Source organism: Enhydra lutris, unplaced genomic scaffold, assembly GCF_002288905.1.
Source record: "Enhydra lutris kenyoni isolate GAN:26980312 unplaced genomic scaffold, ASM228890v2 scaffoldscaffold90, whole genome shotgun sequence".
Taxonomy (NCBI): Eukaryota; Metazoa; Chordata; class Mammalia; order Carnivora; family Mustelidae; genus Enhydra; species Enhydra lutris.
The window spans coordinates 1,225,558-1,239,394 of NW_019154174.1; the positions used below are offsets into that span (position 1 = coordinate 1,225,558).

The 13,837-nt window shown below is 49.3% G+C and overlaps 1 protein-coding gene across 2 annotated transcripts in view; it reads left to right on the forward strand.

The window, feature by feature from the left end:
• Nucleotides 1–13,837, forward strand: part of LOC111162314 (component of oligomeric golgi complex 7) — an 80,834-nt gene that overhangs the window by 54,601 nt on the left and 12,396 nt on the right. For both annotated transcript variants that reach the window (XM_022526654.1, XM_022526653.1), the window contains exons 11-14: nucleotides 1,149–1,214; nucleotides 5,543–5,729; nucleotides 7,250–7,390; nucleotides 12,293–12,376. In XM_022526654.1, coding sequence (XP_022382362.1) covers nucleotides 1,149–1,214; nucleotides 5,543–5,729; nucleotides 7,250–7,390; nucleotides 12,293–12,376 — 478 coding nt within the window. The remainder of the gene's footprint in view (nucleotides 1–1,148; nucleotides 1,215–5,542; nucleotides 5,730–7,249; nucleotides 7,391–12,292; nucleotides 12,377–13,837) is intronic.

Genomic DNA, 13,837 nt, shown 5'->3' on the forward strand with positions numbered 1-13,837 from the left:
GTCTGGATGCCTTCTATTTCTTTTTCTTGTCTGATTGCGGTGGCTAAGTCTTCCCAGTGCTATGTTGAATGAAAGTGGATAGAGTGGTCATCCTTGTCTTGATCCTTAGGGGAAAAGCTCTCAGTTTTGCCCCATTGAGGATGATACTAGCTGTGGGTTTTTCATTTTTTCATATATGGCCTTTATTATGTTGCGGTATGTTCCCTTTAAACCGACTTTGTTGAGAGTTTTTGTCATGAGTGGATGTTGTACTTTGTCGGATGCTTTTTCCGCATCTCTTGAGATGCTTGTATGATTTTTATGCTCTCTCTTGTGGATGTGATGTATCAGGTTGACTGATCTGCAAGTATTGAACCACTGTTGCGTCCCTGGAATAATCCCACTTGATTGTGGTGAATGATTTTTTAAATGTATTGTTGATTTCTAAATTTTATTTTATTTTATTTTATTTATTTATTTATTTTTAAAAATATTTTATTTATTTATTTGACAGAGAGAGATCACAAGTAGGCAGAGAGGCAGGCAGAGAGAGAGGGAGGAAGTGGGCTCCCTGCTAAGCAGAGAGCCCCATGCGGGGCTCAGTCCCAGGACGCTGAGATCATGACCTGAGCCAAAGACAGAGGCTTTAAACCATTGAGCCACCCAGGTGCCCCTATTTTATTTTATTTTATTTTATTTTTTTAAAGCTTTTAAATATAAGTAGTCTCTACACTCCAGGTGGACTCGGACTCACTACCCCAAGATCAAGAGTCACATGCTCTTTTGAGACTGAGCCTGCCAGGTGCCCATTTTTAATTTTAAATATGAACTATTTCCAACCCATTTTATTAAGGACAAAGCCCCAAAGCACACCTCAGTATTTGGGAAATGTAAGATTATTTGAGACGTGTGGCACAGAACTCCCGATTCCCAGCAGAGAGGCCTGTGACTCAAGGATGTTAGAACGAAGTCGAGTTTCCCTTCTCCATGAATTACTGATTAGTGAGACATGTCAGGTAGATTGTCCAATGGTTAACCACTTCTCCAGAACCCAGCACCCCCAAAAGGAGTGAATAGTTAGAATGTTTATGAATGAGACAGTATTTGTCCGGTAAATGTCAACATTCCAGATACTTGAACTTGAAGTGCTTTTGTTTTGTTTTGTTTAGGATAATAGCCACCTGTGGTGAGCTCTTGCGGCAATGTGGGGACTTCGAGCAGCAGCTAGCAAACAGGTAGGCCAGAGCTGTGGGCGATTCCTTGGGATCCTGGCTGGGGAAGAACCTGATATAGCACACAGTTCAGCAATGGCGACATACGGTCAAATGTGAAAGTCACAGGCTCGAGGACTGTCTGTACCTAGATACAAAGTGTCATTATGTCATCATTAAGCATTTACGGAGCACCTGAAAAGGATAAGGCTCTGAGCTCAGTGACAGTGGCTACAAAGTTTTTGTCAGATGTGGAAGTTGAAGCCCAAATGAGACCATACGCGTTATCTCCAAATTGTAAATGGGCTGGGTTCCCGCTGCTTGTTGGTAAGTGAATTACTGGGACTCTTAAGTTTCTTCGTAGAAGCAGCATTACATTTCTTCCCCTCCTTTCTCTATTCTGATACCTGCCAGGGTTTCCCTTGCCCTGAGGTCATCCCGTTCAAACTGGTTTTCCCCTCAAAGGGCTCCAGCCTCCCAAATTTCCCTCCTCTCTTTTTCCACCTAAATCTGTCAATTCCTTGGAACCGATGATTTCTGTGTTCTCCGGGAGCTGGGGGGAAGAAGTCTATTTTGTACGGTTGTCTGAGGGCCAGCAGCAGCCCCATCACCTCTTTCTTGGGTACTTCCTTATTGTCCTAAAGTGATGTGGGTGGGAGGGAATTTCTGGCAGTGGTCCGTGTGGGGTGGGCTGTACGCAGTGACACAGCCGCCTGGTGGAAGGTGGGGCTGAGGGGCTGAGGAGTGGGGTCAGTGCTCCAAGGCAGCTCTTTCTCCTTCCCGCCACATTCTGTCTTCTTTCATTTCTGAGCCCATGGACTGTCTTCAGGTTCACCGTCTCCTACAGTGGTTCTCGTTCTGGGCAGTGTCTCGCCGCAGGGTAGAACGGGCAGCCGCTGCTGTCCGGAACTCCGGAGCCGCCCAGCACACAAATGACGTGACTTCCCGGGCTGAGTAGAACCCAAGCAGCACAGGCACATAGTGGAGTGTGTGTAAATAATATAAACGCCGTGAACAGTAACCCCCCGCACACGCTCATGCCGTTGGCACATGCACTCGTGGTGAAGGGAGCCTGTGGTGGAGGGCGAGTGGGCCCAAGTTTTCAGAGGACTCCTGGGAAGGGCTGAAAGTGTAACATTTATGTTTAAAGGACAGGCATGCCGCTTCTTACTTTCTTAAGTTCAGTAGTAATTCTAGCCTGGCCCTAGCTCATGGCAAAAATGAAAACCGTTCACGAGTGTATGAAATAAAAAGGGAAACCACTCACCCTCAATATTCTCTCTAGAAGAAACATTATTAACATCTGCCCCCACCTATAATATTTATTGAGCTCTGATATTAGGGACTTTCCAGGAATTAACTCTTTAATCCTCCCAGTGACCAAAGAGGTAGGTACTGTCCGTCCGCATTTTTACAGATGAAGGGACATTGAGGCATCGAGTCTGGCACAGGTGGTAATTCAAGTGAAAGAAATGATCTGTGGAGATAGCTGTGTCTGAGGTCACGGGACCACGAGGCAGTGATTCGAACGTGGACGTGAGCTGAGCCGTCCAGAGTGTGTCAGCCCTGTACTGCCCACACTGTTTTTCTCGTAGATTAGCGTCCTACCCTGGACTTGGGTTCCTCTGCCTGTGTACGGCAGACATCTTTCCATGTCAGGACATACAGGCTTTCCTCAGTCTTTTAGTGAAGGTGAATATTACATTCTTAAAGGAAGAGAAGGATCTGGTTAGGAAGTTGACCGGGCAGTGGTATATAAAGGATGAGCCTCTCTATCAGCATTTTGCAGCCCAGAGAAGCTGAAACTCTGACCCAAGCTTTGGCATGAGATGAGACCAGACCGGGTGTATCCAGGGGAGCTTCTTTAAGAGGTGAGAGCATTCTGGAAGCACTGAGCCTGGAAAGGGAAAATAGCGACAGTCACCATCTGTGTTCCCATCGGGGAGGCACAGGTGTGGCAGCTGCCTATAAAGCTTATCTTATCTGCCTGTCAGTCTCCCCTCAATCTCCCCTGCAGAACCCAGACTTCCTCGGCCCAAGGACCACGCCTCCCACCACCCCTCAAGGTGACAAAGGCAGTAGTAGCTCAGAACACTCTAGATTACTTTGGCGACAAGAGTGACATTGGCTTTGGGGCTCTTAAGATCCCTTCCTTGCAGAAAAGGATCGTTTTGTGATTTATGGGCTGAGTGCCACTGGGCAAGTCGGGTGAGCTACAGGGAGATAGTCATGGCTCCTCTCTACTTTCATGGCACCGATCAGTAACTTTTGGCACAGGGATGGTTTCACTGGGAAGAGGTCTTAGTGGGACAGTTTAATGGGAAAATCAGGTTTGGGGGATCCAGTGTAAATCTACAAGTTTCCACGGCTTGTAAAGCAGTGGGTAACTAGCTCCCGTGAAAGGAGATGAGTTGAAGTGGTTGGAGGCGTGACATTAGGTTCTCCCTCCTCTGTGCGCACTTATTGCTCTCTCCCCGAACACTCATTAGCACCTTAGTGCAGGTCGGACTCCCCCCCTTTAATCCGTGAGCTTCTTGAGGGTGAGGACTGTTTTACTTATCTGCTGTCTCCTGTTCCAGCAATGAGAGAACATGTCTTTGGGAGTGTAGAAATCAAGTGTTCATTTCAGTAAGGTTTAGCTCGTAGTACTAGTAAACACACACATTCTAGGAAATCTGAGTCTGATGATTAGTTCATCTAATGGTGTCTGTCTGGATGAAGAGGAGGCTAGGGAGGAAGAGATATGGTTCATTCCTTGGGGGTTGGAACCGATTCCGCCCTTTTTTTTTTTTTAATTTGGTTCTCACTTTATTATTTTTTTTAAAGATTTGAGAGAGAGATCGCTAGAGAGAGAGCACGAGCAGGGGGAAGAGGGAGATGCTCAATCCCAGACATGGGGCTCGATCCCAGGACCTTGAGATCATGACGTGAGCCAAAGGCAAGACGCTTAACTGACTGAGCCACTGAGGTGCCCTGGTTCTTATTTTAGAGCGCACTGTTCTAACATTTTAAACTGTAATCTTTAATACTTAAAACATTCCTGACATACCTGTTTTTCTTCAGCGTGGATGGCATACTGGTGCCAGTCTCCCCCTAGATGACCCAGGGGAGGCACAAATGACTGTGACCTAACAGGGGGGCTGATTTCCCAGAGGGCAGCTCTCAGCTTCTTGCTTGCCAAGCCCAGGGTCACCCACCATGGGCCAGGCCCTGTGCTCCGTGCTTGGAACTTAGAGGGGAAGAACACCCTGTTTGGTCCTCACAGATCGTGAAGGCTTGGAAGAAAGGGTGATGGCAGGAACAGGCCACCGTTTGGCAGACAAGAGACCCAGCTGAATCCACCTGGAGGCTTAAGCATCAGGGAGAGCCGTAGCTTAGTGGCAGAGACAGGTGGCAGCTTGTGTCGGCTGTGGCTCCCCAGGAAGGCCCTATAAACGGATTCGTTTGTCTGCAGGTACACGTGTTCCTTGACAGGTTTCACTGGACTTGTTTTTTTTAAAAAGTGAGTTCAACCAGAAAGCTGCCAGGGCGATCCTTTTTCATGACATGTTATGGCCAAGGAGGGGTCGGGGAGTCAGCCACACGTGGGATGTCCTGCGTTATGTTCACGTGGTTCTGTGCACATTCAGTTGTGTATGCTGGGCGGTCCAGCTGGGCTCAGGGAGGACAGCAGAGGCTTTGCAGTATCTGTCAGGGAAGGCCATCCTTGTTGGAACGAGAAGATAGAGGTGCAAGCCCTAGAGGTTGGTCGTCACCTAGAACTTTCTCCAGGCGTTTTTCTTCCTCAGAGAAATGGGACAGTGCTGGCTTCTCACAGTAGATCTCTCTGTGGCACCTAAACCACAAAAGTAAACTATACAGGGCAGGTGGACACAAACCCCACACCAGCCCAGTTGCATGACGGTGAGTCATGTGGCTAGCAGCGTGCTTTGAGCTGCTGTCCCCACTCTCCCAGGACTGGCTCCCCCACTGCCGGTGGCTCCCCATGTCTTCATTCCAGATGGTGATTCCCGCAGAGCCAGAAAGTGCTGCACAGAAAATGCACAGTGTCCCAGATCGTAATAAACTAACGATGGCCCCATGTAGGCTGTCTGTCACGTTAGGAAGGTGGTAGGTGCCGGCAGACTGAGTGTTAAATAGGAACTAAAAGCACCTGGGGTCTCTTGTGCACCCGAGGTCCTGCTCGTTCCTCAGCGGTGTGGGATGTCTTCCTTTTCTTCTTAGCAAATGGACCCGAAATCTGTCTGCCTCATCAGGATATCCTGGGATTTAGGAAGGAGCAAACTGAATGCTCCCAGAGGAAGGTTCCGTACAAATAGCTCGGGGCGTAATGGTCATGACTTTCATTTCAGGATTTTGTCTACAGCTGGCAAGTATCTCTCTGACTCCTACAGCCCTCGAAGCCTGGCCGGGTTTCAGGATAGCATCTTGACAGACAAGAAGAGCTCTGCCAAGAACCCATGGCAAGAATATAATTACCTCCAGAAGGATAACCCTGCTGAATATGCCAGTTTAATGGAAATACTATATACCCTAAAGGTATGAGACCAGACTGATGGCATTCTTGCCACCCGTTCCCCGATCCAGGCTTTTCGGCTCTGCGTGTGGACCGCAGTCTGCCGTGTGCCCTATTGCCTCTTCTCGGTCTCGTTTGTGTTGTGTTTTAAGGAGCTAAAAAATGAAACTGGGTGGGAACGAATGGACGTATAGGTGTGGGATTTGGAGAAGTGGAGCTTTATTACTGACAGAAGGCGGTAGAGCCCGCATGGACAGCATGACTTCAGGTGTGTGGCAATGGGCTTGCCGTACTGCCCTCCAGAGTCAGATTTGCCGGGAGGATGGCTGGGTAGCCCCTGACTCCAGGGCAGGGACAGGCCCCTGTTACTGAATGGCAGAGAGGGGACTACAATGTGGACTGCCTGCTAAGTGGGGAGAACCCACAAAGGAGGCCCCCAACCCTGCCAGGAGGGAAATCAATCCTCCTCGTGGCAGTAGGAGGACCTGAGGATAAGTGTTCCCTTCTGGCCATCCCTTTAGCTTAAGCTCTTGGTATGCCTATCATGGTGCTGCTCTTGACTTTGAGCTTTGGGCCCCTTGGGGCTCCAGGGATGGAAGAACCTCCCAACACGTGGAGTGAACCATACAACAACCTATGAATGGCCCCAAGATCCTAAGTGGACTGAGCATCCTTTCCAGCACCATCCCCCCACCTGTCTTGGTGATAGGCAGAGGAGACATTGCCATTCCCTTGACACCAAATGCAATCTCATCGTGTCCTGGTGGGCCTTGAGCTCTGGGGGTGACGGCCCAGTGAGCCTCTGGACGTGTCTGAGCCTTCATCTGCCCTCACACGGTCTCCCCATTGCCATGCACTTTGGCCCGCCAGTTGGCTGTACTAGAGCTTGACAAACACTTAAAACAGTTGTGCAGGTTCATTCATCCGTGTTTCCGTGATTAGGTTAAAGCAACTCTGTCTATCTTTATTGCTGATCTGGTTTAGTTTGTTGTAATCGGCTCATTTATAATAGCAAAACTAAGGTTACATTTTCCACCTCTGTATTTTCTCAGGCTGTTTGGAATTCCTTGGAACTCATATAGATTGTGCGTAGTCTGCCGTACGACCGAGTGTAACTGAGCTGACCTCGCTGGGAGGTCAGGCTCCTGTCCCTCAATCTTGTTTATACCTGACACTTTTGATCATTTTCTCCCTCTGCCTCTATCCCTGAGGGACACTCACCAGTTAATTTTTTCCTAAACTGCCAGTCCCTGAGCTTGTGTTAGCAGATGCATCAGAATTACATGAAAAAGTGAGCTAAAATGCTCCCTGGGCCCCAGAACCCTGCTGGGCTCTGATTCAGTAGCTCTGAGGTGGGAGCGTGTGCATCTATAATCCAGCATGTTCCACAGGGGGTGCTGGGGCACAGACGGGCTTGGGAACCACTGCTGTACCGAACCACCCCCTCACTTTCTTCCTCTCAGGGGCTTTTCAAAATGTTGAACTAGCTGATCGCCTTGGTTTGAGCCAGGCCCTAACAGCCTTTTGCATTATCTCATCTTAGGAGAAAGGGTCGAGTAACCACAACCTGCTGTCTGCGTCTCGCACGGCCCTGACTCGCCTCAACCAGCAGGCCCACCAGCTGGCTTTCGATTCCGTGTTCCTGCGCATCAAACAGCAGCTGCTACTCGTTTCCAAGATGGACGTGAGTTTCCCACGGACCGCAGACATCCCCTTGTTGGGCCCCCAGCTCCTCCCCTCACCCCCACCCCCGCCCCGGCCCCCAGGAGCTTTAGGAGGAAGCTCTCTAACTCTCCTGACTTGGAAGTCCGGCCATGCAGACTCACTGTTCCCTTGCAACTCACTGCTTAGCAAGAATGCCTTATCTTAATTGGAGTCACTGTGATGCCTTATTTTCATCCTGCTTCCTGGGATGATTATTATTGCTTGATTAACTTTCACTGTTCAGAGCAGCGTAGCTGTGCCCTCTGCGGGAGAAGTGAGGGAGATTATGTGCTACTGGATAGGTTGGGGCAGGTCAGAGGAGCTAATTGTCCCGTGAGATTGCATTTTTTTCATGAGCATTAGTTCTGGAACTTTGCCCAGGAGAGTGTCTTACCAGATCTGATCTGGTGATTTTGATGAGGGTTTGAGGGGGTCTGCTGTTTTCTGTCCTTGATGCCTTTACTCTCTGGCTATTCCCCGAGCGCCTCCCTTCCCTCACCTTACACCCTTTTCTGCTTGTCCTGACTCCTTTAAGGGATTACCCATCAGTCATATCTCTACCTGCTCTGACTCCTGTGGCTCTGGTCTCTTCACTGCCGTTTGGATTTCTGGGCTGGGATTTTGAGAAGGATCCAGTTGTGGCCCTTTAATAACTGGGAGACCCTTTTTAGAAGGCAGCAAGAACCCATAAGGCAGCATTACAAGTTCTTTGCTTCTTGCTGCCTTCTGGGAAGCATACAAGACCAGGGCTCAAGGGGCGCTCATTTCTTCACTGTATGACCTGGGTCCAGTCTGTGGATCTCTCTGGATCTCAGAAACCCCATCCATGAAACAGTGGGGTTGGACAGTGGATTTTCCCGCAGAATGCCGTGGGATCTGCTGCAGTCAGATCTGTGTTTCTGGTGGGGGGGGGGGGCGAAACTGGAGAAATGATGTCCCTGACACGGTCCCATCGGCCTGGCTTCCTGTGTAAGCCTCATTAGATGGAGACACACTGATTCTGACCATGCAGATGTGTGAGGATTACATGACATTTCATAGATGATGGGACTTAGCCCTACAGCTGCCGCAGTGCACATGCTTAGCGATTGCTGGTTTTCTTTTTCTCTGTGATTCTCATTTTTTAAGAGGAATGACAGCTTTTTAAAGTAAAAATTGCACACACTCCTTTTCAGAAATTCAGGCAATACAGGATAATACAATGAAAAAAGCAGTAAATCCCTTCAGAATCCCACAACGTAGAAATGCCACGAACGCGTGGTACTTATCCCCCAGACGCCTCTTCCTTCTGGACGGCCGGACGGGCACCAGTGGGCAGGTAGATCTGTAGAAGAAATGGAACGGGACTACACGTGCTGTTTTTTTAAAAACCAAAATATATACAATATAACATTTATTGAACTTGACTAGAAAAGGGAGAAAGGAAGTGAAAGGAGTCGTGGAACCTGAGGTAATAGGCTCTTCCCGACAAAAGGTATCAGCACCCCAAAGTTCTCTCCAAAGTTGCACGAAAAGGATTATGAAAACTGTTAAGAGGCCAGGGTCCTTGTTTTTGGTTAGTCACCCTTCCATGTTCCGGAGCTGCTGGTGCTCATGGAGCTGCTGTGAAAGTTGAGTCCCTTAGCATTCTTCATACTTCCCATCCCCAGCCCCCAGAGCTGGCTGCTTTATTATTTTTCTTAGAGCTTAAAAAGGAATTTTTAACTTTGTCCAGTCATTTTATTGCTAGTAGTAATGCCATTGTAGTTTTGAAACGATTTCATGTGGATTGTAGGATAAAACAAGTGATTCATGGGAATGTTAAGAACCAGGATTTTTTTTTAACCTCTTTTTTACTCCAGTGTAATTAAGATACAGTGTTATGTGAGTGTCAGGCGTACAGTATAGTGATCAATGTCCCCGGCTCAGTGCTCCTCGAGAAAAGTATGCTCTTGATCCCCCCCACCCCAGATCCTAATGTTGTGACCTTCTATACTGGAAGGTCATTTCTTTCTTTCTTTCTTTTTTTTTTTTTTTTAAGATTTTATTTATTTACTTGACAGAGAGAGAGATCACAAGTAGGCAGAGAGAAAGGGGGAAGCAGGCTCCTCGCCGAGCAGAGAGCCCAATGCGGGGCTCGATCCCAGGACCCTGGGATCATGACCTGAGCTGAAGGAAGAGGCTTAACCCACTGAGCCACGCAGGCGCCCCTGGAAGGTCAGCTCTTCCTACTGCTCTTCCACCCCCTCTCTGTGCTTGGGCTCTGGGTCGCTTGAATCTGGCCTCCTTACTTGGGCTGCGCTGTGACACCGCGGGGCCCTGGGAACGGAGACAGGCAGCTCAGAGATTAGGAGGAGCTCTCCCAGAGTCGCCAGGAGGAAAGCACACAGCACAAACGCAAACACTTCGGCCGTAAGGATTTGAAAATTAAACCCTGGTCATTCAGTGTTTGCTTTTAATGTTTGCTGGTAAATTATATTACCCTTTCACATCTGAAGAATATAAACCAACACTACAGTCCATTTCAGAATCGATTGTTGACGTTTGCCCACATCACCTGGTGACAGATGAGACAGAAAAGCCCCTATGAAGGAACTTTTCAATAGATTTTGAACAATTGAAAAATACCCTGCAGCATTTCCCGGTCGCCCTACTTGCTAAGCGCCTCCCTGGTTTGTCCACTGTCCACCCGCCCTTCTTGCAAAACCCCCTTTGACTGTGGCTGCCCCCGCTCTGCCCTCTGCCTGGCCACTCTCCTCCTGCCTCCCCATGGAGCCTTCTCAGGGCCTCCTGCCCGCTGTGCTCGTCCCCTGCAGGGCTCCTTCCCTGTAGCCCAGCCCCAAGGTGTGGCTCCCGTTCTCACAGGCACCCTCCCTCTCCCACCCCTCTGCCTCACCGGCCTTCCTGTCTCAGCCTCATCACTACAGCTCCCCAGGCCCAGGAGAGTGGTCTGTCTTTCAGAAGTTTATTAGGGAAGTTTTCACACAAACATATAGTGGAGAGAAGAGTATAACAAACTCTATGTCCTCATCACCCCTCCTTCGACATGATCAGCTGGCCATCTGTCTTGTATGTATATCCTTTCTCTAAAGTGTGACAACGCTAAAAATAATCATAGGACCCAAATCACCCCTAACTTAGAAATGATTTCTTAATACCATTAATCAGTGTTCAAATTTCCAGTTGTCATAAAAGTCATAATTTCACTGTTTGAGTCAGGATCCAGGTTTGTTCTACATGTTGGGATTGGTCCATGTGTCTTTTATGATTTACAGGTTACCTTCTCATTCCCTCCTTCCCTCCTTCCCTCTCTATCCCTTCCTCCCCTCCCCTTCTCTCTGAAGTTTATTTGTTGAAAATAAAGCCCTTTCTTAGCCCATTCAGAGCTATGCCTCATCCTTCCGTCCTTCCGGTCTTCCTTCTCTGCCCCTCAGGCATCCTGCATCCCACTCCTCCTGTACTCACCCTGAGCCATCGCTCCTCTGAACTCTGATGGTATCACAACTCGCCTCTGCCACAGAGAACTCCCAAGTGGAAACCTGTGCACGTGCACATGGGGGGATGCATTGGGGTGCATAGCGTGGGAGCATGTCACGGGCTCTTGGTTTCCCAAGGAGCGCAAGCACCAAGTCTTACATCTTTTGGTCTCCTCTCCCCCAGGTGGGGCCCAGGGCTATGCGCATCATGGGCATGCAGTATGTGTGGGTGATCACAGTGCTTCCTCTCCGTGGGTGGGAGTTAACTGATGAAAAGTAGGTTATTTTGAAACAGAGGAGGATTCTCGAACAAGAAAGAACAAGGAGTTTAGAAAACTAGGGGCGGAGGTGGGGAAGGAAAGAACTTGTCTCAAGCAAAGAAAATAAGAATTGAGCTGCTGCTGGGGAACACGGGGAGGGCAGCTGAGGCTTAGGCTGGGCCGAGAGCCCAGGGGTGGACGTGGCCATGACATTCCCGGAACGTTGCTTAAAGAATCAGGCAGCCTGATGGCATCAGGTGGCTGTGGAGGGCAGCTACAGGGTGACCTGGGAGTCACTCCAGGAGCACAGCCAGAAAGGGCCTTGTTTTCCAGGCTGGCTTTAGGGTGACTCAGATTGGAATTAAGAAACTAGATTTCTGTGTGAAGGTGTGCCAGGCTGAACTCTGTGACCACGTACATGCTGGTAATTTGCCTGGCTCTAGAGAGCCCGCTGGGAGGGCTCACAGCACGATACCGTAGACAGTCCGTATTTGAAATGTCGGAAGGAAGAGCATCTCCCCAGACAGAGGGATCACAAAGAGGACAGGGGGCCGCTGGTGGGGTTTAGAGGTTCCCTCCCATCCCTTCTCCTCTGAGCTCTGAATCCGTTTAGAAATAGATCTGGAAGGCAAGTGGAAATAAAAGCAGTAAAATAGTGTTGGGGGATGTGGCTTGGATATTTCCGCAGCCAGAAAGGACTTCCCAGGCCTCCCTCCCAAGACAGGGATTTACGTGGGGTCTCTTTGAAGGATTTGGGGCACTCCTAGTCTCTTTAGAGCGCTGAAGACCCAGGCAGCGCAACCCAGCGTGCCCACCGGAGTAGAGAAACTCAAACCACGGGGTATCTGGCTCTTCGCTTCACGGTCTGAGTGGGAGCAACAGGTGGGATCTGTTCTTATCAAGTAGTCCTGTTGAGAAGACAGGAGCTCCCGTTGGATGGGTCTTTGGGAACTCGGAGAGAGAGGATTACTTTCTCCGTGGCAGACTTCAGGGTGATGACTTGAAGAGAAATCGCTGGTCTCTCGAATAGTGACGATTCCCAGGACCGTCACTGAGCAAAGGCACCTCTAGGAAGGCTGCATTCTTCAAGTATTTTCCGGGGTGGGGTGCTTTCCCGGGCCTCCTGGTTTCTGTGGCCTTGATCGCTTTCTCTCCTTCCCTCCCTAGAGCTGGAACACAGCAGGCATTGGCGAGACCTTGACCGACGACCTGCCCACCTTTAGTCTCACACCTCTGGAGTACATCAGCAACGTAAGAGCTGCCAGGCGCTTTCCTCCGGGGCAACTGTAGCCTTGCAGACCTTGCCTTGTCTTTGGATTCTGGCCCTTTGGGGAAAACAGTCATTACCACGTGGGTGCTGTGTGAACCTTCACTTTTGGGTTGTTTCCTTCCATATCCAGGACTTTAAGGACAGGCTTATTCAATCAGTGGATGAAACACAAGCTGATTTCAAAACCTAACACGTACCCCTCCTCCCTCTCCCGCGATGGGAGATGTGGCCGCCACCTAAGGGCATCCCAGTGTGAGAGCACAGAGGAGATTCTTGGGAGGACAGGAAGCAGGTGGCCACATTCTTCTCCACGACTTTTTCAGAGGAACAATGTGTGTGTGGTCCTGAATTCAAATTCAGCCAATGTGAAGTGACACCCACTGTGCACCCGGCCTGGTGTGGAGTGTTCTCACGAGTAATTTCACAGCAGGAAAGAAATCTCTTAAGAATTGTAGTTCTGGAGACTCCATATGAACAAAGTACAGAATAAACCCCACAGGGGAGCCGGGCACTTGGAATCCTTTCCTCCTTCTCTGTTCACCCCTGGGAGGCGACAGTCCCCCTGCGCGTGGCCTTTCTTGTTGCAACTTCCTGCATCCAGCTCAGCTGCTCTTAAATACCAGGTAGGAGTAGAATACTCCAGCCACGGGCACCTCACGCTGCGGGAGACTTTTGGAATTCTCCAGGGCGATTCTGAGATAAGCAATTTCTTCTGCCTAAGGCTGTCACTTAGAACCCACTGCTTTCTATGTTATGATTCTATTGTAAGAGGTACAAAGGAATTTTAAATTTTGAAAGTAGCTGTGGTACAGTTGGAAGTATCTGGTGATCCCATGGGCATGGAGGATGGCATTGTTCTCTGTGTTCACTGGGAGCAGTGTCGAGTTCAAAATGGCAGTCACTCTCCTCCTGTTTCCCAGGGCATTACCTCATAAAACTGTACTGATGAAACATGAAGATGAGGGTTGGTTCTTCGAACCAATGGGAATCCTCTTATTTTTAGAACTGAGACGCTATGTGTTACAATCGGAATGGATTGAGGAAATGATGTTGCTGGAAGGGACTAGAGAGGTTATTGAACGATTTTACAGTTGAGGAAATTGAGATGGAGGAGTAGGGGAGGCCCATATTAGTGTCCAGGTCAGGGCCCCTTTCCACCTGCCGTAACCCCCCATGAGTTGAGGATTGTACTTGGGGGCAGATGAGCTGAACTCAGGAAATGAGCACTTACTGGACACACACTGTGTGCAAGGACAGTGCGCGGCTCATATCACTGCCGTGAGGTAGTGCATGGTCCACACAGACTTTTTTATCTTGGCAGCAACAATGTGAGCTGGTTGGCGGTAGCGTTCCACGGGCAAGCAGTGAGGTTCTGGGCAAAGGAGAGGGGCCGCTCTGTTAGGACGCCAGGCGCCAGGTGCTCTACACACACATTAGTGTCA